The following is a 27,877-nucleotide window of genomic DNA, read 5'->3' on the forward strand; positions in this document are numbered from 1 at the left end:
CATAATTTTGAAGAAAAAACTATAGGCGACGACATCCATTAGTCAAAAGTCTTATTGCCACATATTTAGTATGTGTTTTGTGGCCTTATTTCAAAAACTTTAATTTTTTGTTTTTTCGATAACCACGCATAAACATTATTCTCTCAAAAATGAAAACATGTACATACATGTGGCTCACATATTATTGTAGTCCTGTTTGTGCTATATAGAGTGAATTTACACCTTTGCCATTAATATGTTTATAAGCAACTGAAAAAAGCACAAATGTCAGAGCATGTCAGAACACCCCCAGGGCCCAAAAAAACGCTCAGACTCCAGAGGGTTAAGAGGATGCGCAAATACGGGTATGTGTCGATGCCCCAGTTGACGAGATGTTCGCGAACTATCTCACGTCTGTAGAGGCATCAACACTAAGTGCTCCGGCCCTGCCTTTTAAGCGACTGAAATATGACAGCACGCTTAAATGGCAGGGCATACACAGTGGCGGGTCTGACTGGTGATGATTTGCACACAATGACGGTGTTGCAAGCATAGCAGGCTGATCTGCTGACAGATATGGTTTTCATAGGATGGTGAAATTAGGGCCCTGAAGTTCCCATATATGCATACTCTTCCCATAGGCCTCCTCTTATGTTAGAGTCATCAGGCTTATATAACGGGTAGTGCCAATCTGTAGTAGTGAACAGGTTGGCTGTATGGAAAAATTCTCTAGTGAGGCCACTGTTCATCCCAGCACCAAATAGAATTTTTTTTTGTGTGAGATGGCTTCCTCCCTATCGGGAGTTATTGTACTGAGGCCACCGCTCTGTCAAGCTCCAGATAGAACTACAAAGTCAAGCGTTGTCCCTCTTCAGGCCACCTTGATAGCCACCTTATTCTAGAGCAGCAGTTCTCCTCTCACATTAGAGAGTCGTTGAGATTATAGCTCTGAACTTCAGTCACTTTATATTCGTGTGTCGGCCCTCACGGAGCTGAGAAATCTGATGGTCTGAAAATCATCCTGCCTAATCATTCACATAAAACAATACATTGATTTAAACTTTGTAAGACCCATTTTGTTTGGAAAGGCAATATGTGTGGGGGCGTGAATGATCATGAATAATGATGTGATTCACACCTGAGAAGACAATGACCTGCATAATGAGCCTTTCATTCAAGTCAAGTCAAGTCAAGTTTATTTGTATAGCGCTTTTCACAATACAGATTGTATCAAAGCAGCTTCACAGTATTCAATTTAAATAATACAACAAAGTTTGTTTCAAGAGGAATTTATTGATTGACAAAATTAAATTAAATATCCCCAAAATATCCCCAACTGATTCAGGTGTGTCACTTGAGGTATACCACAAGTAAAGAATGTGAGGACTTATTTTGAATGCATGCAAATTGTATAATATCCAAGGTAAACATTTCTAGTAACTATGCAGTTAATTCTCATACTGTATTTTCAGAAAGATTTGGATTATATCCTCTCCCCAAATGTGTCACTAATAAAAAAACAATAATAAATAATTTAATGAGAAGGTTTATATTGACCTATTAAAATGTTGCTTACATCTACCTTGTAAATATATGTTTTGCTATTTTATTAAACAGTTTTCACATAGAAATCAACAACAATTACATTTTTAACAATATTTCAAGTGTAATCTTTCTTTTTAAAAAGTATAAATTTTATCATACGCATTTCAAAGTTAAGGATTCATTAGTTTGAATATTGTAACAGACACTATAATAACATCTTAGTTGATAATTCAATATATCTACTTTATTTTTGACAAAACATCACATACTATATATTTTGCATATGAGCAGAAGTTGGCGAACAAAAGCTTATTTAATGTGACAGTAGTCTTTTTTACAGTAAAAACTTTATAATATATCAAAAACTAATCAACGAAATCTTGTCTAAACATTCATATTTCGTCTGTAACATATGCCTATCGTTTTTATGATATGTTAGCATATACATGTTAATTTGCAGTTTAATACGTTGCTTATACAAAGACATTTTATTTCAACATATTTCAGTCGATTTTTACTCACCTCAGTTTAACAGTATATTTTGGTAAAAGCTAAACTAGTAGATGTGTTCATGTAAAAATAACATGTTTACTAATGTAAGTGCAAGTGTGAATGAACGGCACAGATGCATGCTGTTGTTTACTACAGCTGTGCCATTCATTCATCACACACAGAAACGCGATTCATATTTAAACAGTCTTAATAAACAACAGCGCGCATCTGTGGCGTTCATTCATTCACACTCAGACACGCGATTCATATTTAAACAGTCTTTTTGCGGTTTACAGACACTATTGCATATCACAATTAGAACAAAGCACTTAAGAATAAAGAACTTACTATTCACAGTCCTCAGCTGGATCCGTTGCTCCTCGAAGCAATTCTGAGGTAAATTTCTCAGGATTATTCCTCACAGCGAAGCAAGACGACGTAAAGTACATGAGTCTGATTAAACTTGATGTGTTTTATCCAGCTGATGTGGGCGTTGACACATTTGCATGGATTGCCTCTGATCATTTGCGTTTGAATAGCGCGCGCTCTCTGTGGGCGTGTTCACATTTGCACTTAATGAGCTATAATGAGCTGAAATGAGAATGACTGACATCTCTCTCTTTTCATACAGATTACATAAACTGAGAATATTTGTTTTTTATATAAATTACTTCATTTAAAAGAAGAGAATTCAAGCTTTATGCCTGTGTGCCTGTATGCCTGTGTGACTGAGTATTCACTGAGTTACAGTTCATTTTTGGACTTTACAGACTTCACTGACAGAGAGAAGGCAGGACTTGCATCATGTTTATTTTTCGTTATTTGGCAAAAAGCACAACACTTTGTTTTTATTGTGATTATACACAAAAGAAATAGACACTTAACAGGTGTATAACACTTATATGTAAGATTAAAATCGGCAGAGTATTTTGAGTCTCTTTTGCACTGATAAGAAAAAAAGCGAGCGCCGACCCCAGGGGGTTAATAACCAGGATAATTTTTCATGTAGATCTAGTTGTTCCTAGTACTGGCCTTCTCTTACTACAAGAGTCGCCTAGCCAAGGCCCGCCCTTTGCACTAGGCGTAAGAATGCTAGTGGTGTTACAGGGTAGATAGCAGCATAGGTAGCAGGCTATCTTCAAAAAGCCTCCCATGCAGATATCTCATGGGCGTTGTTAGGCCTTTTTTTTCTAGAAAGTAAGAAGCAGTATGCTCAGGCCTCCGCCCTTTAGAGCTAAGTATTGCGTCTCCAGCAAGGCCTTAACCCCCTGAGGTCGGCTGTTTCGCCGGCGATACCAGCTCGCTTTTTTTTTATCAGTGTAAAAGAAACTCATAAATACTCTGTTGACTTTGATTTTCCATAGGAGTTTCATACATCAATCGATTCTGTTAAATGTGTATTATTTTTGTGTATACTCACAATACAAACAAAGTGTTGTGCTTTTTGCCAAATAAAGAAAAATAAACACGAAGCGAGTTCTGCCTTCTCTCTGTCAGTTAAGTCCATTCTGAAACGCGTCCGAAAATGAACAATAACTCAGCGAATACTCAGTCAAATGAAGCTTGAATTCTCTTCTTTTAAATGAAGTAATTTATATAAAAAACAAATATTCTCATCTTGTGAAATCTGTATTAAAAGAGAGCGATTCCAGTCGAGCTCATCTCAGCTCATTACGTTTTAATCTGCCCCGCCCACGGAGAGCGCGCGCTATTCAAACGCAAATGACTGAGACGATCCCATACAAACTGTGAACGCCCACATATCAGCTCGAGAAAACACATCAAGTTTATTCAGATGATCAGTGTACTTGTCTACACTGTCTCGCAGCGCTGTGAGGAATAATACTAATGGAAAACGTACCTCAGAAGTGCTGGTATTTCGAGGAGCAACGGATGGAATACTGTAGTAAGTTTTTTTTCATTCTCAAGTAAATCGCGTTTCTGTGTGAATGAATGAACGGCAGAGATGCGCTGTTTACCACAACTCACAAAAAGACAGTTTAAATTTGAATTGTGCTTCTGTGTGTGAATGAATGATCTGCTTTTAGCAAACTATTTTGCTATACTGAGTAAAAATCGACTGCAATATGTTGAAATAAAATGTATTTGTATAAGCAACGTATTAAACTGCAAATTAACATTTATATTCCTTATAATAAAAACGAAAGACCTATGTTACAGCCAAATGAAAGACAACATTTCGTTGATTAGTTTTGGATAGATTACACATTTTTACTGTAAAATATCTGCCACCTCAAATAAGCTTTTGTTTGCCAATTTTTGCTAATATGTTAAATATAGTATGTTTTGTCCTGTAGTAAGTAATGAATCCTTAACTTTGAAATATGTATGATAAAATGTATACTTTAGTTTTTACAAAGAAAGATTACACTTCAATTGTTGTTGTAATTGTAACCTTTTTAATAAAAAAAATATATTTACAAGGTAGATGTAAACAAATTTTAAAAGGTAAATATAAGCCTTTTCTTTAAATAATTTTTATTGTGTTTTATTATTGACAAATTTGGGGAGAGGATACATATTCCAAAACTGAAAATACAGTATGAGAATTAACTGCACAATTACTAGACATGTTTTCCTTGGATATTATACAATTTGCAAGCAAAATTTGTGAAAAAAAAAAATAAAATAAAAAATAATTGACATGCTTCCAACTGTGAACCAATTTGGTAGAATATATATATATATATATATATATATATATATATATATATATATATATATATATTGCTCTTGCATTCTTTCTTGTGGCTATAGGTGACACACCTGAATGAATGGCTCATTAAGTATGCGGGCCCCATTGTCTCCTCAGGTGTGAATCACTACATATGCATGATGCTGTTGAATGGTTGACGCCCCTTGCGCATATTGCCTTTACAAACAAAAAGTGTTTTACAAGATTTAAATCAATGTATTGTGTTATGTGAATGATAAGGGAAGGATGATTTTCACATCATTTTGAAGAAAAAACTCTAGGCAACGACATCCATTAGTCAAAAGTCTTATTGTCACATATTTAGTATGTGTTTTGTGGCCTTATTTCAGAAACTTTAGTTTTTAGTTTTTTCAATAAGCATGCATAAACATTATTCTCTCAAAAATACAAACATGTACATGCATGTTGCTCACATATTATGGTAGCCCTGTTTGTGCTAAATATAGTGTAATTACACCTTTGCCATTAATATGTTTATAAGCAACTGAAAAAAGCACAAATGTCAGTGCATGTCAGAACATCTCAAGGACCCCAAAAACCCCTCAGACCTCAGAGGGTTAAAAGGAAGTTCAGTGAAAAAGAATGGTTAATTTTGTGCACTGAATTGACCTCACCTTTGACTAGAAATATTAACGTTAAAGAATCTAATTATACATTTCTGTATAAATATTATATAACTCCAGTGAAGCTTAATCAATTTGATGATACAAATTCTCCTATGTGTAGAAAATGTGTAACTTAATTAGGAACATTTATGCATTTATTTTGGTATTGTAAAGCTGTTTACTCTTTTTGGGAGAAGATTCATAAAGTAATTGTACTTTTGAGCTATGCCCTACGTTATATTTGTTGAATTATGATGTGGAAAATAAGTTTCCCTATACAAAAAGATGTGTGTTTACAATGTTTTCTTATTTCGCTAAAAAATATATACTCACTACATGGATTTCCCAGTCAGGACCCACTTTGGGTCAATGGCTGGAGCAGATTATAGACTTGTTACCCATTGAAGAATTAACAAGTAAACGGCATTTAAGACTGCAAGATTTCCAATCCACATGGTCCTTAGTACTGAATTATATAGAGACTATAAAATTGATAAACCCACATTGAATAAGGGTTAACCCACAGACTGTGGTAGTGTAGATTTTATTTATGTATTTATTTATTATTATTTTTTCTTTTCTTTTCTTTTTTTCCCTTTCTTTAATGTCTTTGTCTTTACTGTTTGGTTTGTTGTTTTTGGGTTGTGTGTGTAATATGTGTTAAATTGTGGGGGGAAAAGAAAAAGAAAAAAAAGAAAAAAAGATGGACATGGAGCTTACCAGACAGTGGTTACACAAATAAAACTTGACAAAGACACATGGCAAACATGAGGGCTTAAATACACACAAGACTAATGGCAAGACAAGGGACACCTGTGAACAATGAAACAAAGAACACATGACATCATGACACATGAGACAAGGGAACACATGGCAGACATGAAACAGGAACATGAAACATAACCAAATCGTGACATTTGGGAAGCTGTAATAACATTACCAGGTGCATTCAAAATACTTTTTGTTGGAACAAGAGGGTTATGTGCCTTTTTCTAAAAAAAAACAAAAAAAAAACAGCCAGTTTTTTTTACCGTACTTCTACAAAATGATGTATAAAAACTGTGCATCAGGTGAGGTTTTGCTTTTTTATATATATTTATTTATTATCAGTCATGAGAGCATGGTGGCTCAGTGTGTCTTAGATATAATAAAGATTTTAAGAGGTAGGCATTGCTAAACAAATGACATGGACATAAGTAGGCTACACAAAGTAAAAATGTAAATCAATGTCTGAAAAATGCTGCATTACTTTTTGTAAAGTAATGGAGAGTATATTATACAGTAGCAGTGTTTTGTTAAAATGTACACAATGGGCAAAACTGATTTAGAACAAAAGAAAAAGTCTCAGGTTACTTGACTTTAATACTGTTCCCTGAAAAAGTAGGAACGAGATGCTGCACTGATTTAAGTGCTATGGGAATACATCTTCCAAGGTAACCAAAACGGTTCGGCCCGATAATGACCTAGATCCAGCAAGCCGGAAGAAATAACTGGGCCCAGTTGCGGTTGCCAGACTCGGGATGGATGCGGGATGAATGACGCCCCAGAATCAGCCCAAATACACTGGCCAGAGTCCGGCCGCCAAAACTGCCAGCATTGGGCCACAATCACAGCAACAAAAATGGTGTATTTAGCCGGTACTAGCCCAAGTCTGGGTACTAAAACTGAGCTGACACTGCCGGCATAGGGCCACAATCATGCCAAACAAAATGGTACACTTTGCCGGTATTGGTCCGAGAATGGGTGCTAAAACTGAGATGACACTGGGCCACAATCACGCCAACACATAGCTGTGTTATAGTCTTGTTGGCTAAATCAAAAAAATATACTTGTACTTACTCTTATACAGAATATACAGTACAGGCCAAAAGTTTGGAAACATTACTATTTTTAATGTTTTTGAAAGAAGTTTCTTCTGCTCATCAAGCCTGCATTTATTTGATAAAAAATACAGATTTTTAAAAAATATTGTAATATATTATTACAATTTAAAATAATTGGTTTTCCATTTATTATACTTTAATTGATCATTTATTTCTGTGATGCAAAGCTGAATTTTCAGGATCATTACTCCAGTCTTCAGTGTCACATGTGACATCCAGTCTATCACATGATCCTTTAGAAATCATTCTAATATTCTGATTTATTATGAGTGTTGGAAACAGTTCTGCTGCCTAATATATTTGATGAATAAAAGGTTAAAAAGAACTGCATTTATTCAAAATAAAAAAATATTTTCTAATAATATAAATCTTCTTTACTATCACTTTTTATCAATTCAACACATCCTTGCTGAATAAAAGTATTGATTTATTTCAAAAAAAGAAAGAAAAAAATGACTGACCCCAAATTACCGACCAGAAGTGTATATTGTTGTTACAAAAGATTTCTAATAATAAAAAAAAATTGCTTCTTTTTTTTTTTTTTTTACTTTTTATTCATCAAAGTATCCTAAAAAAGTATCACAGGTTATGAAAAAATATTAAGCAGCAGAACTGTTTCCGACTTTGATAATGAATCGTCATATTAGAATGATTTCTAAAGGATCATGTGATAGACTGGAGAAATGATCCTGAAAATTCAGCTTTGCATCACAGGAATAAATTATAATAGAAAACTATTATTTTAAGTTGTAATAATATTTCACAATATTACTGTTTGTTTGTTTTTTCTGTATTTTTGATCAAATAAATACAGGCTTGATGAGCAGAAGAAACATTAAAATAGTAATGTTTCCAAACTTTTGGCCTGTACTGTATATATATATATATATATATATATATATATATATATATATATATATATATATATATAAATAAATAAATGTGTTCAGTACAACTTCTAAAAAAATGTGCATTAAAGACTTCCAAGTTTTATATAAAACAGAGCTTTGAATAATTAGTTTCTCCACAAAATGACATTGTTACCTTAAAATCCTTAAGATGGCATCTACTTTCAACTAAAATAAAAATATATTGTACAGTGTCCTTGTCCTTGTCCTTGTGATACAGATCTGCCAGGCTCTCACACCAGCCAATCACAGCGCACTCCCTCACCTGAGCTCTGATCACACACACCTCCTCATCACCCTCATCACCTCCACTACTTATACACACACTTCACTCCAGCTCATTGTCTGGTCTTGTTTGTATAAAGAGGACTACTTACCTTGCCTTAACGTCAAACTACCTGATATCTCCAGCGATCCTTCTCCAGTCTCCACTCCAGCGCCTTGTCTTCATTCTCTTCCATGGTGTTCTGCCAACGTCTCATCCTTCCTCTGTATCTCCAAATCCACTGTTGTCCAGACTTCCTGTCATCCACGTACGATCTAACAGTCATCACACCTGTAAGAAGAAACATACCATTCACTGCCAGCATCCCGCTCTCCAAAGTATCATTGCACTTAGTTACCACTTACCTGCTTTCAGTTCATCCTCTTAGTTGTTGTCACAATAAAATTCCTGTTAACTTCAATCTCCTTGTCTTGAGTCTGCTTCTGTAACAAATTATGCATGTCAACTAAATAGTCAACTTTACAAAGATTAAGGGTTTGGCCCTAACACTGTTTTTTTTTATTTTTTTTATTTTTTTTATGCCATCCCCACCTACTACCCCATGAATTACCCCATAACATCCATATGTGCTCCTTTTCTCGAAGTATAAAAATGACACAACGAAAAATTGAGTGATATTAGAAATTATTTGAAACCTAACATTAACATACAGCTTTGTAAGAACTACCAAAAAGTGTCATAAAAAATAAAAAAAATAAAAAAATAAAAAATCCAGGAGCCTCCTCAAGTAAGCATTCCCTAAATGAGGGATGGATTGACAAAAAGGGGAACAGACAATTACACGTATGGTAAGTCAGACAATCTCAGACTGATAACATGAATGGTAACTCTGGTAAATGTTAACATTTGGAACAGTATGTACCTTATGAAGAATTTGTGTGCTTCGGGTCCGCTCTTTTCTTCCCCCATCTCTGTTTGAAGCGAGCTGCAACCATCTTTTGATCAACTTTTTAATCTCTCCATTTGATGAACTCGGAAGTACTTGCATTTCTTTGCATTGATAAAAAAAATAAAAAAAAATAAAAGAGATCAATCGCAATATTAAAGACTTTTACCAATCCAGTTTCTTTCAAAATGAACAAAAGACATCTTTACATTGCAGGTGGAACAGAAGGTACATCTGGCATTTAAGCTTATTTGCACAGACTATTTAATGCTGTTCATTAAATTGTATTTACGTGCATTTACACAAATTCATATGGCAAATAAATTAAAAAACAACAACTCATAGAGGGTGAAGCTGTAATATCATCACAAAATCATTATTGTTGATTATTGCTCCTTATGTTGTAATAGTGATCATTACTGTCGATTAAAGTCATAGTCTGGCTACAGACGTCAGACGAAGCACTAAGAACCATTTATGAATTTAGTAGAAAACTAAGGCCACATCCACACAAAGCCAGAGCTTTCCCTATTTTTTTCCCTCGTTCTAAAAAAAAAAAGTCTGTAAACACAGCTTCGTCTCAAGGAATATCTGCGTACACACGAAACCACTGAAACGGACTCAATTTAATGTAGTGTACATGCCAGACCAGTATGTGGCGCTGTAATTCTGCCTCAGAGATACACTAAAAATGGAGAAGAAGACTTGGAGCATGCGCATAAACCTTGCATGCTGTATACAATAATAATAGGCTCAGTAGCATCTTTTTTCTTTTCTTTTTTTTTTTACCAATAACTTTATTGAACAATATAAACAACCATAAATGGCCTGGTACAAAATATGAAATGTCTCAATCAGACAACAGACAAGCATCATAGCATAGGAAAGAAAATATAAACAAATAAAGAAGTAAAATAAAGACATAAAAAAATACATTCAAATAAATAATAAATAAATAAACAAATAAAAGAGGCTCAGTAGCTTCTGCAGCACGAACACAAGTATGTAGTCTATTGCTGTCATGTGACGTAGCAGTATCTGACTAGGGTCGACAAGTGGGGTGTTAACATCAGCATTTCACAGAATATACGCATTGGCTGTACACATGAAAACGCAAGGGTGTCATTTTCAGATTTATCCACTGGAGGACCCGGTTTAACCCCCTGGGGTCGGCGGTATCGCCTGCGATACCAGCTCTTTTATCAGTTCAAAAGAGATTAATTTTGCTCTGTTGACTTTGATATTACAAACAAGTTTCATACATCAATCGATTCTGTTAAATGTGTATTATTTTTGTGTATACTCACAATAAAAACAAAGTGTTTTGCTTTTTGCCAAATAAAGAAAAATAAACATGATGCGAGTTCTGCCTTCTCTCTGTCAGTTAAGTCCATTCTGAAACGCGTCCGAAAATGAACTGTAACTCAGCGAATACTCAGTCAAACAGGCATACAGACACACAGGCATTAAGCTTGAATTCTCTTCTTTTAAATGAAGTAATTTACATAAAAAACAAATATTTTCAGCTTGTGAAATCTGTATTAAAAGAGAGCGATTCCAGTCGAGCTCATTAGCGCTCATTCAAATGTAATGTGACCATGCCCCGGAGAGCGCGCGCTATTCAAACGCAAATTCTGAGAACCATTTCAGACCTGTGAAACGCCCACATTAGTCCGTGAGGCGGGCAGAAAATTGGTATCAAAAAGGGCACCAATTCTAATGTTTATTTTTCAAAACAGGCATGCCCCCTGACCACAAAAATGTATGATAGCAGTGCCATGTAGGTAGCTTAAGGTATGAAAATGACAAATTTTACATTTAAACGTGCTGAAAAAATCGAATTATGCAAAATAAATCTCAACATTGATAAACTGTGTTATATTGACATATCTATTGCTTTAGATCTTCTCTTTTATGATGAAATATCACTGTGAAATGAAATAAAGTAAAGTAAAATCATATATAGGCTCTTTAGGACAGAAAATATGCAAAAAACTAAGGAAAATATAACACAATTTTGAAATTGTATTAACACAAAATAATATTTTGTGCAAATATGGTTCAATATATCTCCCAACATTTCCACACAGGTGTTTTCCTCTTTGAATAGCTTCCAGCAGGTTTCACCACAGGTAATAAACATAGTCCTATGTTCAAGCTTGGTTCTGTGTACTGGATCTTTCCAGTAGCTCCGGATGAACTCTACCAGACTGTTCTTGTTACTTGGTAACGCAAGGAACTTTCTCCTTTGGGTAATGCTATGTCCTGCTGCAATGTTGCGAAACTGGGTACCACTTTGTGAGCCCCGGTTTTGTCTCTCAATGTCCTTAATATAGTCGTATGCATAGACATCAAACACAACATCAATTCTGTGACTGTTGGGACAATGAAGCAGAACCACTGTTAGCAAATATTCTGCAAGTTCCCCAAAGGTTTTGTTGTCACATTTCAGTTTGTTGACGATAGCCATGCCATCAACAATTGATGCTGAAAACTGTGGAATTGTTTCAGCTGGGGCGACATTCTTCTGTAGTACAGACACTAATGCAGCTTTGTTGGTTTTTCTTAGGAGACCATCAGAAGAAGCCAGAGACCATGGAATTGGTCCATGGCCAATTTTAAGCATATGCTAAGCATAAGGAATCAAAATATGCTTGGGCATTCTTATTCTTCCTTGAGTCACTGCATAAGTTGTATCTTGTCCAAAAGACATGACAAGTCTTTGTACCTTTTCAGAAGCCTTTTCAAATGAGTCGCCACTCAGCAATACAGCCAAAAACTCTTTGATTTCACCAGCCAGCTTTACTTATTTCTGATCAAGTTCTGAAGGATTAGGTGGCCATGATACTGACGGCCACTCTTTCTTGATGGCCGTGTGTAGAATCAAAGCGGTTTCCTCTATGTGGTCTGAATAGGTTGTTTCTTGACTAAGCTTGTCACGTATTTCACTGTTCTCCACAACAAGATGCTCCATAGACAAAGTGTCAGGATACATCAGTATCCTGCCATTGTTAGACTTGCAAAAATGTAGGGAATCACCAAACTCTGCCTCTAGTCTTCTTCTGAGGTTCTTGATCGTTGATTCCATCAGAGTATCAACGCCACGTTTGTGCATATCGTCGCTGTCGGGCGGAAACCTCGTATGTCCAAATTTGGTCAATTTCATATTTTTTCACAAATCGATGCTATTGGTCAGTCCCCACGTGGTTCTGTTATTTTTACAAATTATTAACCAATCTAAAGTGTTGAAAATAGCTTGAGAGCAAATCTCGTAACTCCATTGGACACTTCAACTGTCTGAGAATCCTCGTAACTCCACCTCTTCTTCACTCCGGGGCGGGAGCCTCGCGGCATTTTGTCTCCTCAGGATTGAAACTCGCAACGATTAAGAAACCCTCGTCGAGCAACACGTAAAGCAAGCCTTAACTCTGATTTTATCTTTGTTAAACTATGATATCAGTTATTGATGCATTTTAAATGTCTACGTATTACTAGGCTTATTATTAGGCTTATTATACTTGTGCATTGAAGTTTTAAAATGTATCTAATATAATACTTGAATTGAATTAAATGTTTTGGATACCAGCTTTAAATGATTGTTCTCTTACGAGAGGTCTCTCGTACTGCGTAAGATATCTTACGCTAGGGGAAAATCCTTTTTCCGCGAGATATTGAAGCCAAAAATTATCCTTAATTTTGTAATAATGCAAAACGCGTTGCGGCAGCATGCAGACATAGGCGAGGCAGCTCGCGCGCCTATTGGCTGCTCTGCGGCAACTGCAGCAGCCTATCGAGCGAGGCCTGGCGTGACGCCAGACCCAATCAGGGCACTTCGCGCCCGCTGCGTCACGTCCCGCCGAAATGGGCATGGTCTAGGCCTATAAATACCGCTCGCAGGCAGCTATTATCTGATTTTTCATCCTTCAAGCGAAGCACACGCATCGCTGGAGCTGGATAAGAAGCCGCGCCGTCTGAAAGAGAGCACCTTCAGCGGGACGAGTCACTGAAGTCGCTGGCCGCGCCGCCTTCCTTGCCTTCCTGCTGCGCTATCCGGCGTTATATCCTTTCTCTGCTACTGTGTTTATGTATGTGTGTGTGCTCGCCGCCGCGACACACACTCCCATTGCACTAAAAGAGCTGGGCGTCTTTTTCAAGACGCCCCTTTTCCTGATCACGCAGCTCTCGCACTCGCTGACGGCGACTGCCCTCACTGCGAGTTAGTTACTGCCTATGGTGACTCTGAGGACTCACCTGGCATCCTTCTCCGAGACTGCTCCTCCGAGACTGCTCCTCCCCCCCCCCCCCAACCAACCCGCAAAGCTTGCCGGTTCGCCCGCTTGCCTTGCCTGCTTGGGGGACGATACCTGTTCTCCCTCTGTTCGAGCCGCGCACACCGCGCCGCTCACAGAGGATGTCAGGAGCGGGCGGTCACGGGGCTAGCTTTCTCTCTCCCTCTGTTCAAGCCACGCAAACTGCGCCGCTCACAAGGGAGGCTGGAAGCGGACGGTTGGGGTTAGTTTTTCTTTACGTTATAAGAAAGCTACCCTGCCTTCTGCGCCCCATTCATGCGTCACTCACCGGCGAAAGGAGAAAGGTGTGTTTTTAGTCCCTCCGAGGATGGACTGACCTTCAATTTCTCATACATTTCCCAGTTCCCTGATCATGCGACTGGAAATATCAATATTGCAGCAGGCGAGCCTGTTTTAATACAAGCGCGCCTGCAAGCATACGCCGAAGAAAGCATGTGACGCTCTTATATGCTCGTGCATCCGAAAACCTTTGTGTTCTCCCCTGTGGCTCAGTGGCGGAATCATTGGTTTTCCGCACGAGAGACCGGAGTTCGAATCCCGGTCTAGCGGCAGTTAAAATTATGCCGCCAATTCTTCGCTCTGTCAGTTCCCTGAAAAGCGACTGCAGATGTGCATTTTGCAGCCAACGAGCGCGTTGCACAACCCACTCGCCTGCACCCAAACACCGTTTCTATGGTTTCCGTGCGTCACTGGCGAAGGGAGAAAAGAGCGTTTCTGGTCCCCCCGCGGACGGACCGACCTCCTCTTTCTCGTACATTTCTCATTCCCCTCTGAAGTTCGGGCGACTGGAAATGTCAGTATTGCAGTGAGCAAGCCTGTTGTAATACACGCATGTCTGCAAACAAACGCCAGCACGTTGACGCTCTCTTATAATACTCGCGCTAACTGAGTTACAATGTGTCTCCCCCTGTGGCCCAGTGGCAGACTCTCAGGTTTTTGCACGCGAGAGACCCGCGTTCGATCCCCGGGTCTACCGGCAGATAAAATTATGCCGTCAATGCTCGTTCTGTCAGTTCCCTGAAAAGGCGACTGCAGATGTGTATTTTGCAGCCAACGAGCGCGTTGTACAACCCGCTCGCCTGCACCCAAACACCGTTTCTATGAGTTTTTCTGGTCCCGCTGCGGACGGACCAACCTCCTTTTTCCTATACATTTCCCATTCCCCTCTGGAATTCAGGCGACTGGAAATGTCAATATTGCAGTGAACAAGCCTGTTGTAATGCACGCAGGCCTGCAATAAACGCCAGCATGTTGACGCTCTCTGTTTCTATGGCAACTTCTCGCTCGTTCAGTTCCAGTAAATGTGACTGTTCCAGTGTATCCTGCAGTAAACAAGTCGGTTCTGTCACCCGCTTGCCTGCACACAAACGCCGTTTTTACGGCTACCCAGATAAATCCCATAAGTGTGAATTTTTCTGGTGTCCCGGCCACGGCCGATGGTGCTTTATGTGTAGAAAGAATGCCCACTGCCCAGTGCCCATCTCTACACACAAGCACAGCCCGTCACACAGGGCTCGCGCACATGAATCGACTCAGATCGATTGCGCTTCAAACATGGTGAATGTGCCCACTAACACCACGTTATGCATGTCTCACGGTTTCTGTAAAAACGAAACCAACGTGCATTCGCTTCACTCAAGCGAACGATGCTTTCAGTGTGGTAAATGTGCCCGCTGTCCCGCGCCCACATCCACACATAGACATGACAGTTCCTACGGGAACCGCCCAGCCCTCCCCCTCGCGGTTGACCACCGCAGAGGAGTCGAGCGCGGGCAATCTGCCCGCTGTTATCAGCGCGCCCCATGCCTCAAATGTCACGAGCGCGACGCTTGTGTTACAGCACTCCGAAGCCTCCCCATCGCTGAGCGAGCGGAGCGCGCTTCGTATTCAACCCCTAGCTATTCATGCGGACGCATGGGCAAAGCTGCCCGGGGTTTCGAAGTGGGTGCTGAACATTATAAAAAGAGGCTATTCGCTACAGTTTCGCCGACGCCCTCGCCGCTATGTGGCGCGCGTCGAGACCACGGTAAAAACAGAAGTAGCACATTTACTTCGAGCCGAAGTGGCGAAACTATTGAGCAAAGGGGCCATAGAGCCTCTCTCTCAAGTTCAGAGCGAAGGAGGGCTATACAGCAGATACTTCCTGGTACCGAAAAAAGACGGGGGTCTCAGACCCATACTAGATCTAAGGCAACTGAACAAAGTGCTTGTGAAGCGACAGTTCAGGATGCTCACGACCAGACAAATCCTTGTGCAGATTCGCCAAGGAGATTGGTTTGTGTCAATAGATCTGAAAGACGCGTATTTTTCAAATACAAATAGCGTCACGTCACAGGCGATATTTGAGATTCGCCTTCGGGGGCCAGGCATATCAGTACACAGTCCTGCCGTTCGGTTTGTCCCTGGCACCCCGTACATTTACGAAGTGCATGGATGCGGCGCTCGCACCCCTCAGAATGAGAGGCATGCGAGTACTGAACTATTTGGACGATTGGCTGATTCTAGCGCAATCTCGCGCAGTGCTCATAGAACACACGACCATTTTACTCGATCACCTCGAGGATTTGGGTCTCAGTGTCAATTGGGCGAAGAGCTCTCTGTCACCCAGTCAGAAGATATCTTTCCTGGGCACAGAATTGGACTCGCTGTCCATGATAGCGCGACTATCACCACAGCGCGCGGTAGACATTCAACGCACAGCGAACTCGTTTCGCTGCGGCGCGTCTGTCCCGCTCAAGAAATTTCAGAAGATGCTAGGTCTCATGGCCTCAGCATCATCAGTGCTCCAGCTGGGCCTGCTCCGCATGCGCCCACTGCAGTTTTGGCTGAAAGCGCGAGTCCCACGCAGAGCGTGGGCATCCGGTTCGCTTCGCCTCAGGGTCAATCAGAAGTGCGTCACAACTCTGAAACCTTGGAGAGCGAACGACTGGTACCAATCAGGTGTAAGCCTGGGGACTTCCTCGAGGGTGAGAGTGGTGTCCACGGACGCGTCCACCTCGGGATGGGGAGCGCTGCTCGAGGGCAGACCGTTCTTCGGCCAGTGGTCGGAACGGGAAAAGCTCCTGCACATAAACTGCCTCGAAATGACCCACAGACAATCCAACTGCTGTGGAAGAAATTCGGCAGAGCGGAAGTAGACCTGTTTGCGTCTCAAGAAAACGCTCACTGTCCGGAATTTTTCTCCAAGAGCAGGAACGCGCTGGCCCATGTGTGGCCCCGCCGCCCGCTCTATGCTTTTCCCCCCGTCTCTCTCCTGCCTCAGGTGATAGAACGGATCAGGGAAGAAGGATGCTCAGTATTGCTGGTGGCACCGTTCTGGAAAAACCAACCTTGGTTCCCAGTCGTGATGTAGTTAGCAAGTACTGCCCCGTGGCCAGTACCAGTGAGGAGAGACCTCCTCTCACAGGCCCACGGCTCGATCTGGCATCCTCACCCGGAACTATGGTCCCTTCATGTCTGGGCCATCAACGGGTACATGTTGGACTCCCTAAAGGAGTATTAAACACGATCACGCAGGCTAGAGCTCCGTCTACGAGACGGCTCTACTCCTCGAAATGGTCAGTGTTTTCGGGCTGGTGCACAGCCCGTGGTGTGTCACCCACAGACTGTGGTGTGACGGAGGTGTTTTCCTTCCTACAAGAGCTGTTGGATGAGGGCAGGGCCCCCTCCACGCTCAAAGTTTATGTGGCGGCTATAGCAGCGTTCTCAGGAACAACGCCTGGTCAGTCAATAGGAAGGAACGATTTAGTCATCCGCTTCCTTAGAGGGGCTAAGAGACTGAATCCTCCCAGACCTCCCTCAGTCCCCGTATGGGACCTTTCTACGGTTCTGGAAGCCATGAAAGGTGCGCCATTTGAGCCTTTACAGTCAATTGATTTGAAACACCTGTCTTTCAAGACGGTGTTTTTGCTGGCTCTCGCTTCAGTGAAGCGCATAGGGGATCTACACGCGCTCTCTGTGAGTGCGGCGTGCATGGAGTTTGGGCCTAATGACTCAAAAGTTATACTCAAACCTAAGCACGGTTATGTTCCAAAATCCCTCAACACACCGTTTAGGGCGCAGGTTATCTCCCTGTCAGCCCTACCGGTCCCTGATGAGGAAAGAGACGCGAGCCTCCTTTGCCCAGTCAGGGCATTACGAGCTTATGTGTCTCGCTCGTCTGTTTTCAGACAGACGGAGCAGCTCTTTGTTTCATTTAGCGGGCGTTCTAAGGGACTAGCCGCGTCGAAACAGAGCCTATCCAGATGGATAGTTGATGCTATAGCGCTGGCATACGCCTCCAAGGGTATGCAGTGCCCGTTGGGTGTCAGAGCGCACTCCACGAGAGGCATGGCCTCTTCGTGGGCCTGGTCAAGTGGGATTGCCTTGCAAGATATTTGTATGGCGGCAGGCTGGGCCTCCCCGTCTACATTTATAAGGTTTTATAACCTAGAGGTTCCCGCCCTGCAGGCCAGGCTGCTGTCGGTCTAAGTTTACCAGTATTATCTGACCTGATGCTATCAGCTCAGAATGCTGCGTCTACTGAGCACAGCTCAATGTTCGACAGTAAAAAGTAGCAGCACGAGATGTGCCTGGGCAGACTGTGTAAGACCCACATTCCCCCATCAGTTCAGGCCGTACCCCGCCCTGTCTGTATGAAATTCGCGTCTCAGCGACGCTGCCATATGTGGAAGAGTGCGGCTTCGCCCCTCCCTCTTCCCGGACTCCCTGTGAGTTCCCTGAGTGATTGTGCACTATATGTACCCCGGGCTTTCGCCCTTGGGTCTTTGGTGTCAGATCTCAGCATGCACGGCGTTTTGCATTGGGTCCCCTAGCGTAAGATATCTTACGCAGTACGAGAGACCTCTCATAAGAGAACGTACTCGGTTACTAACGTAACCTCGGTTCTCTCTAGAAGAGGGAACGAGTACTGCGTATCTTGCCGTGCATGCACACGCTCTGGTTGCTTCGATGATGAAAAACCAGATAATAGCTGCCTGCGAGCGGTATTTATAGGCCTAGACCACGCCCATTTCGGCGGGACGTGACGCAGCGGGCGCGAAGTACCCTGATTGGGTCTGGCGTCACGCCAGGCCTCGCTCGATAGGCTGCTGCAGTTGCCGCAGAGCAGCCAATAGGCGCGCGAGCTGCCTCGCCTATGTCTGCATGCTGCCGCAACGCGTTTTGCATTATTACAAAATTAAGGATAATTTTTGGCTTCAATATCTCGCGGAAAAAGGATTTTCCCCTAGCGTAAGATATCTTACGCAGTACTCGTTCCCTCTTCTAGAGAGAACCGAGGTTACGTTAGTAACCGAGTACGTTTTTATTATTATTTTACTGACTCGAAGTTGGCACTGTGCATGTAAAATACCCCAAGTAGCAAGTTTTATTTATGGGAGAAAAAGGGTCTGTCTACTGGTGCCAGTAAGTTAAGCCTATTTTTGCATAACTCTGTCTGTTTTTTAGACAATAACGAGTGAAAATAGTTAGGTTAGATACATTTGAGTAGGCTTGTTTTGTTAAAAATCGATAGCTGTAATGCTTCGGTGCAGAAGGAAGCCCGTGAGCCACGGAGGTAAGTTTGCGTGCAGATTAAGCAAATTTCCACCTATTAGACAACGTTAGTCAGCTCATCATTTTTTGTTCTGCTTCACTTATAGCTCTTAAACCTTTAAAATGGAGTTTAGGAAGATGTATGTAACCACAATCATTAGATTTGAATAGCTCTTAAAGCCTTTCTGCCTATTTTAGACAGCCTAATATTTTGGTATTGCATCACTCATATCTCTTAAACGTTTAAAATGGAGTTTAGGAAGATGTATGTAACCACAATCATTAGATTTGAATAGCTCTTAAAGCCTTATTATCAAAGGGCTGAACGCGACCGCAGACTGTGATAAACACTGCTGGCAGCAGCGACGTCTGTGTCCGTACCATTCTAATCAATGACAGCGTAACCTCCTATCTCCCTGCTCCCAAGTCATAAATCTCGTATCTCCGATTAAACATGATTTTAGGGAAATGTTGTGTTAATGTTGGTATACAACAGTATATGATAGCAATATAAGGTATAATACCAACTTTAACGATACAATGTTTAATAACTCAAAAAGTATGCCGTTTTTTTAATTTCCTGAAAAATAATGGTTTTGGAGATACGAGGATTCCGCCCGACAGCGACGATATACTCTCTGATTCTACATGTGAGAATTGTAATCTTTATAACACAAAGATGTTCCATCAGTTCCTCCCGTATGCATTTAAACAACTCGTCAAATGCAGCTGCTTCTGTGGCTTTATACCTGTTTTGTTCATCAGACACTTCTGACCTCTCTGAAGGGGCATCACGAGATGTAAGGACTCTAGTATAGTTACTGTAACAACTCTTGTGGTAGTGAGCTTCTGCTGCTATCAACTCTCTGCTAGTAACTGCAATCATTCTTTTATCCTGGTTGGCTTGAGCTGCATTTCTAACTGCAGCATCAGACTGCCAAGACACAGACTGCATTAACGGCTCTCTATTTTTTGTTCCTGGTCTGAACTTTGAAGACTTCTCACAAAAGATGCAGATTTTTTCATACACCAATGAACTAGAGCTCTGAGTTTGTATGGCCCTTAGCCATTGTTTCTGTTGTAGTATCTAATGGCTTGCTTTTGAGTGTTTCCAAATCCCTTTTCATTGTAAATTGACTCCGGCACCTCCTGTGATACCATATTTGTGGAACCTCTCCTTCAGAACAACTCTCAGCCAAATTGAATATGTCTTTATGATTTCTTATTTCTGTGCCTTAACCAATGCTGTCCACGAATTCCAATTCTTTTGGTGTTGTTAAATTCTTCTCTGGGTCCTCTTCAGTGCAATGTATTAAACACTTGTTTTCAATTTTAGGCCGATTCTTTTGAGGAGATCTCTCTTCCTGAGCCTTATACATATTTCTGCAAGCAGTAAATTAATTTGATGTTTATTGTCTGCCTTCAGGAGTGTAATATAGTAAATGTCTGCTTATGTGTGTTTCTGCATTTAGTTATATTATCTATTATAAAGATATCTCAAGCACCAGTACACGGACAGTCAACAAATGTACAATTTGGGCAATTAGCATTCACTTCACTTGTTGTTTAGTTATCCATGGCAATTAGCATACAATGAATTGGCTTGATAGATTAACCAATAATTGTATAATATATAACACTGCAAAATCCATTCTTGCCTGTTACATGGAAGCATATACAGACTGGTCTTCAGTTTAAAACAATGAGTGAAAGCTGTACACCACTATGTTTTATGCAGAAAAATAATCATAATAACTATATTATTGAGACAAGTTAATTTCCAAGGTGTTTGATTTTCACTTAACCATGTTCATGTACAGAGACTCATGTGAATGTTGAAGTCAGCAGGACTCAGTTGCATCTGGTCCCTGAAAAAAAAAAAAAAAAAAAAACTGTGAACATAATGATATCAAGAGAAACTATAGGGCTGCACGATTTTGGGAATAGATTTTAGATTTTTCTGGTTTTTAAAATTCACAGAATACACACACACACACACGTTTCCAACACTATATAATGAACACCAGGTTTGTTGTGCCTTGTAGGCATAGGCTACGCAGTGCTGCATAAAATAATAATAACAATAAATTAAATCTTCCAAAAGATTTCAAGAACAACTACGCTAGAGAAAAATATATTGATTATCAAATGTTACTTCAAATGTTTCCATTCGTTATGATGATATGAAATGAGATAATAGTAAAAACATAAAGCCTAATGTTTGGTGCATTTTTCCTTTCAAACGCAATCGCGCTCCAAAATATGATACATTAAAACCCACAGCGCGCTCCAAAATATGATACTCAAACCCACAGCGCGCTCCAAAATATGATACATTCAAACGCCATCGCGCTCCAAAATATTAAACATTATGGTTATACATATCTATGTTTGAGCAGATATCCAGAAACAGTATGTAACAATAACGACTCAGGGTAAATGTGAATTAGCTCAAGAATATAGGGAATTTTGGAAATATTAATAATTATGACTCATGGTCATAATTCATAAGTCGCATGTACATTTATTTGATCAATTACCGAGATTACCTTGTTCTGTAACTGTCTGATTACCATTCAATTCGTCCAGCGAATAAATGTAAGATCATTACAGTTAAGAAGGGGGGGCATCCCTTTTCAAACTCCGAGAAAGTTTTATCTTCTGGCCACGAATATCAAACTTACTGAGTTTCTGAATTAAGAACTACTAAATGTAGTTTATATCGAGCTTGTAGCTTAGATCTTGAAGTTTCATTGACTTAACAAGGTGGGTTTTCAAACACAGAGACAATTAAAAGTATAAATGGGTTTATTAATAAAATGGCACACACTAGAGATTATATAAGCTACAAATATAAACGTACGTAAAAATGCAAACAATAAAACAGACAACATTTAACCAAACAAAACATAAAACATAGCGTGATCAGAATGAAATGAAATGAAAGAAAGAAAGATATAGAGAGAAGATAGAGGGTAACTTAGTTCACAGACCTAAGACCTGGACACCTGAAATAAGCGTTTAGAGAGAGTTACGTTACGTGCAAGATTCTGTGCTCTTTCAGTGTGGTGCTGAAGAGGGGGCGCGCGTGCGCGTGTCCGGCTGGTTGCGTCTAGCTTCGTCTTCTGGGTCGTTTCGCAAGACGATGTAAAGGTTCACTTGAATTTAACGTTACCGAGAAAGTTCAGATTCATCTCCCGGGCAGGGAGAGGTTTAAAGTCTTTGTTGCAAGGGACGCAGCTACGACTCGAACATGTGCTCGCTCGATAGAGAAGGCCAGGGCCTCCTTCAGATGTTCCTTGGAGAAGCGCTGCGCCGGGGAGAAGAAGGTCCGAAGAGAGGATGAGTTGAGTTGGATGAGAGAGAGAGAGGAAACTGAAGGTTTGGACTTTTATTAGTGTCCCATGTGCCGTCCCCTCCTTCGTGTAGGACGAATCAGCTGTCGAGATTTTTTCGAGCGGGAAGATTCCTTTGTCCGGTTAGACACGCCCACTCGAATGAGTCATGATTGACTTTAACTTGAGAGGATTTTCTCCAGACATATGAACTTATAAAACAATGCGCATCACTGAATTCTGCTATCAGAATTCAACTCCGTTAGCTGGAGAGGATTACAGAGATATCAAAAATAGAATATAGGCGTTGTAGCAATGCAAAGATACATTATTATGCATTTGTATAGGCATTTGCAGTTCTATTAATGTTACAAATAGGACATGTATGCTTTCCTATGGTTTACACACACCTCTTAACACACAAATTTATATATTTAGTACATTTAAGAGTGACTTTATGGGTAAAAGTCCTTTTCTGTAAGGGGGTTTCTGTTTCAAAGTCCAGAGTGTGTTTGTGTGTGGGTTGGTGGTCAACTTTTATGACCTGCCAATGAGATTGGATTACGGGATGCGATTCTACTGGGAGAACATTCTTCAGAAATACATTTCAGAGCCAAACACTCGAAGATCATAACTATATGATCAAAACAACATTAATCACACATGCATACAGGAAGTTCAGATACAACTCTGAGTTACATACATTAAAGGATGTTAAGTTACACAAAGGATGTTTGTGTGTGTGTGTGTGTGTGTGTGTGTGTATGTGTATCTGGAATGTCACGAGTCTATAAAAGTCACGGGGAGTCCATGCTGAAATGGGGGTTTTAGAGGGGATTCTCCAAAACAGGGTTTCCTTATGTGACTCAAATGTCCTTCGGGGGAGCCACAAAGATGCAATTTTGACCGTTCAAGCAGACTTGGAGGCGCCATGAACAAACTCGTTGTCTAAGGAGACAACGAAGGATGTGTTTGGAGATCAGGATTTACTAATTTGAACAGCATGTGACCGCATGTCATAGTCATTGTCGTTACATATTCCCCCTTTTTGTTAGATGAAGACCGGGGATGGACTTCATCGAACAACAAATTAGCACAATGGATGACAGGTGAATCCTGATGGTCGTGTAGCAGGTGGATCATGATGGTAGGATAGCAGGTGGTCCTTAGAAGCTGAGGATTCAGCTCGATGAGGTTCGGCGTGGTCTCTGACTTGGCGCCCCCTTTCCGGGGATTCCCTCTGAGACCTTGGACATGGCTTTCATGAGCTTGGCTGTAGATGTTCACATCTCGTTGAGTCCTGTACAGGATGAAAGCCAAGACGAGTGTCGGGGCGTGGTCGGTGACCGTGGAGAGACACAGCACAGTGTCAGCTGCAGTCCAGATTTGGACACAGGTGAGGTATTCAGGCTGGGCGGTTGCCCATGCTTGGAGGGCTGTGTTGACAGGAGCCATGTTCATGAGTTGGGACCCCCCCCTTTCCTCAAACCAGAGGTCCAGTTCTGGATCTAAGGTGAAGTTGTAGTTCTTGGAGGATGGGAGTTCCAGTGCTGTCTGGTTCAGGTTGTTTTCGTAAGATGGTACCATGACAGGTCACCAAGGTGTGGGATGGCACCTGTTGGTACTTGAATCGACATACTCTGAGCATGTTGACACGTGTGGGAGTGTCATGTTGGTCGTGAGTTACAGTGGCTGTGGAAGTTCGGTCTGAATTTCGGCCACAGGCCGTCTTACTGTGACTATGTTTGCTGTGTTGAGGTAGTGTGCTCTTTCGACGTTGCTGGGTTTGAGTCGAACGTACACTTTCTGAGTGTGGGTCCTGCCTTAGTAGTCAGGAGTCGGGGCTGCTCTCTCCATGCGATGCCGGATGCCGGACCTGGTGAGGTGATGTCCGATCGTGGCTGCTTTCTCGCGAACCACCACAGCATCCTGTTAGAGGCAAAAGGGAGAGAGAGAGAGAAAGGGAGGAAACATTTCAGCGAGGGTCGTCCTTGGTTGGCTTAGGACAGTCTTTTTGGTTCGCTGAGGTTGGTATGCCACATGCTTTGATGTCCCATGCATGGCTTTTTGGCACATGTGGCGTCATTGTTACGCCTGACCCCCCTTGTGCTTTGTGGCCTTACAAGCTGTGGCGCTGTGATGGCAACAGGTGCACAATGCGTATTGAAGTCCTGTGAACGCAACATGTGCGTGGTGGCAGACAGCTGTCTGAGGCACTGGTTGTCAGTGAGCTCAGATGGCCTGCGAGGGTGGTGGAGGGGTAAGTGGTGGCATAGGAAAAGTCTGTTCATCAGAGGCCCGCATGACTTTCTTTGTACACAGCGGAGGTAGCGTAAGCGGCTCTGAGGCGTGCAGTGTAGTTGGTAAAGTTCGTTTGTGCTGTGTAATCACTGCAATCGTTAGGGTGGGTGGGTGGGTTGTCTGTATGTGGCGCAGACATTGGTCTGGTTACTCAACTGCAGTTCAGTCATGACCTTGAAGCAGTCGGTGTTAGTGTTCGTTTTCTGTGTCTGTGTCAGACGTGGCTGCACTGTCTTCATCTGTTGTGTAAGAAGACTCGGGCTCACCAGTGTTCTGGAGAGAGTGATTCCAGTTTCGACGGTCTGGGCTTGGAGTTCTGGACGGCGGGTGGTGCTGGTTCCAGAATCTTTCCGAGCGCTCGGTCCGATGCTTTGGATGAGCACCGTCACCGTCGTGCTGCCATCTGCTGGCCTGGAACGGTGTTGATTCTCTGTGGTAAGGTCTGTGACTGAGGGGTTGTTGGACATTTTCTGTGTCTAACTCTGAGCAGTGCTCAGAGACGGAGTAGATTGTGTGTGTTTTTACAGTCTTTTCATCCATAGCCCTTTGCTTGGTGTAAGCCTTATGGGCTAGGTCTCTGAGTTTTCGAGTAGACATGGTTCGTGGGCAGACGAGCACGCCGAGATGTTTACTCACGGTGCCATGCAGATTCCGCAGAAACAAAGTTCTAAAGGTTATATTTTCTTCCATATGTGGTGTGTTGATTGCTCCGAAGAACGTTTGTCGGAGTCGGCCATAGTAGGAGTGTGGGTGTTCAAGTCGGGCCTGTTTGACGTCAAATGCCATGATAAACCCTTGGTCTGATTCTGGGTCAGAGAATTCACGGATCAAAGCTTGTCGCAGTTGCTTGTAATCTGCTTTGACAGTCTCTGGTTGGCGATCCAGAAAACTACGCACATCTCTGCTTGAGGTGATTCTTACCAGGTACAATTTGTCCCAAGCTGTCACGTTGGCGACAGTTTGTAGGTGAAAATCAATGTCTCGAAGATACGAATTTACACTGTTGTCCCCGGCAAACGTAGGAATGTTTCTGGCCAGATTGTCAAGGCTTGTGGGAGGAGAGCTGTTGCTGGGGGCCCAATCCGTCTGGAGAGGATTCTGACCCTTTACAGCTCCGCCCCCTTTAGCTTTTGGTGTTTGGCTGACAGGCGCGGACTCGCTGGAAGGGGGAAACGGTGTGAGATGTTCTTCCCCTTCCCGGTCACTGTTAAGTCTGTAAGAATGTCTCAGTTCTCTGCGAACAATGTCAAGTTCGTCTCTGAGATCGTGTCTCTGCTGAGTGAGCTGATGGATTTCAGTCTCTGCTCTCTCAAGGAGAGCTTCAGCCCGTTGGAGCCTTTCGTTGAGTTCCTTCCGGGTGTTTTCCTCCGACTGCTGTCTTTGATCTGTGTGCCGATGAAGATCGTCCAGGGCATTTTGAAGTCTTTCAACTTCCTGTTGTAGCGTTGTGTCCGTCTCGTCCTCTTCCTCGGTCAGGAAGATTAGCTGGTCTAGTCGACTCTGTGTGTGGGCTCGGTCCTTCCGGGCTTCCGTGGCTTGAAGCCGTAGTGCGGCTGCCTTCCTCTCCAGGTCGAGGTCGTGCCAGCGGACTGAGGGACTGGGTGGGCTTGACATCTCGGCTTACTGTGAGCGAGAGAAGCACAGCACGCACACAAAAAGAGACAAAATGCAAGTTTGTTTTGGGTTAATGAGCTATACTCATACGGGCTATGCCGTCTATGAGAATTTCGGGGCTAACTGATGCCGACAGTTAGCTGAGCCAATTTCGTGGGTATGGATGAAACCCACAATAGAGATTTGGACAGGCGGTAGCCTGGGGGTCGTTTTAGCGACGCCCGCTTTGATCGTCACTCTATTATTCAGCTTTCCTGGGGTCTCTCTTAGGTTCTGTGTCTAAGTGAAATGAAAGAAACAAATCACAACAGAATGGAGAAAGAGACAAGGTTGAAGGTAGGGAAGATCAGAGGGAAACACAACACAAGGAAGTGAATTGGTCTGCAATGAAATGTCACAAACAATAACACGGGGAGCGTTATTTAAGGAAAATAAATAAAATAAGATAAAATAAAATAAAATAAAGAGGCCTAAGCCTTATTAACACTGCGAGAGTTCCTGATCGGGCCAGGAGATGCGTGGGTTATCGGGACAGGACCTCGGCAGAAGGTGTGTCTTTGAGAGAGAAAGGTGGGCCAAACACTTAAAATATATCCGGAGGAATATCTAGTATTCTGTGGTTCATAATAAGTGGATGGGTTTTATCAAATTTTAGTTTACCTGGGGTGAATAGAGGTCATCCAGGTGGAAACCAGCGGGCGCGGTCAGACTCTCCGACGGTCCCAACACCAGACAGAGCACAGTGTCAGTAACGCCGGACAGATGACCCCCGCCCACCGGAAACCACCATTGAAGAGGCTGGGGAAAGAGAAAAAAAAATTATCAATGAAATAAAATTCAAATAAACAACACAGGCTCGAGACGCAGGCAAAGGGATAGGCCCCGCAGTGGGTTTGTGCCACGAAGGAAAGGGGCGTATTCCTTCTCCGTGGTCCACCTGGTTGTTAGTGAACACAATTTAAATTAAAATTCAAACTGGTTTAAATTAAAATTCAAATAAGCATGCAAGGAGAGGTCCAAATAATAATAAAGAATAAAAGAAAATTAGAATGATAACAGTGGAGTATCAATACTAATTATACAATAATTAAAAAAAAAAAAAAAAAATCAGAATGACTTCCTATAATCCTTACAATAACACTGAAGTTATTAGTATTGATTATAAAATAATCAAACGAGAAGGGTAGCAATGTTGAGACACTTCAATGCAGACTGGGGGTGAAACAGATATTGATAAGTCGACCCAAGATGGCCACACGGTGGCGGGCTTCCTCCTAGGTGGACTATCAATTAACTGAGTGAATCAAATCTCAGCTTTAATTCGAAAAGTTTTTTTTTTCGAACTTCACTTAAAGTGTGACAGTCAAAGACAGAAAAGAAGAATTGTCTAACTCCAAATAATATCAGCATAAGCTAAGCTTTGAATGCAGGTGAATATTTGAGAGTCAAACCATTCATTCT

General features: G+C 41.7%; 1 protein-coding gene and 1 long non-coding RNA gene across 2 annotated transcripts in view; both read left to right on the forward strand.

Moving 5' to 3' along the window:
- Positions 1-327: 327 nt before the first annotated feature.
- On the forward strand, positions 328-1,983 carry LOC309494238. Its single transcript, XR_014204264.1, has 3 exons — positions 328-832; positions 890-1,157; positions 1,325-1,983. It is a non-coding gene; the product is annotated as an uncharacterized lncRNA (long non-coding RNA).
- A 14,787-nt stretch (positions 1,984-16,770) lies between these two features.
- Positions 16,771-27,877, forward strand: part of LOC309495809 (uncharacterized protein) — a 207,494-nt gene continuing 196,387 nt past the window's right edge. Inside the window, exon 1 of the mRNA XM_082165677.1 lies at positions 16,771-17,971. Within this exon, the coding sequence (XP_082021803.1) occupies positions 16,920-17,971 (1,052 nt within the window). The 5' untranslated portion in view covers positions 16,771-16,919. The remainder of the gene's footprint in view (positions 17,972-27,877) is intronic.

Source organism: Leuciscus leuciscus (genome assembly GCF_965113295.1).
Source record: "Leuciscus leuciscus genome assembly, chromosome: 3".
NCBI lineage: Eukaryota > Metazoa > Chordata > Actinopteri > Cypriniformes > Leuciscidae > Leuciscus > Leuciscus leuciscus.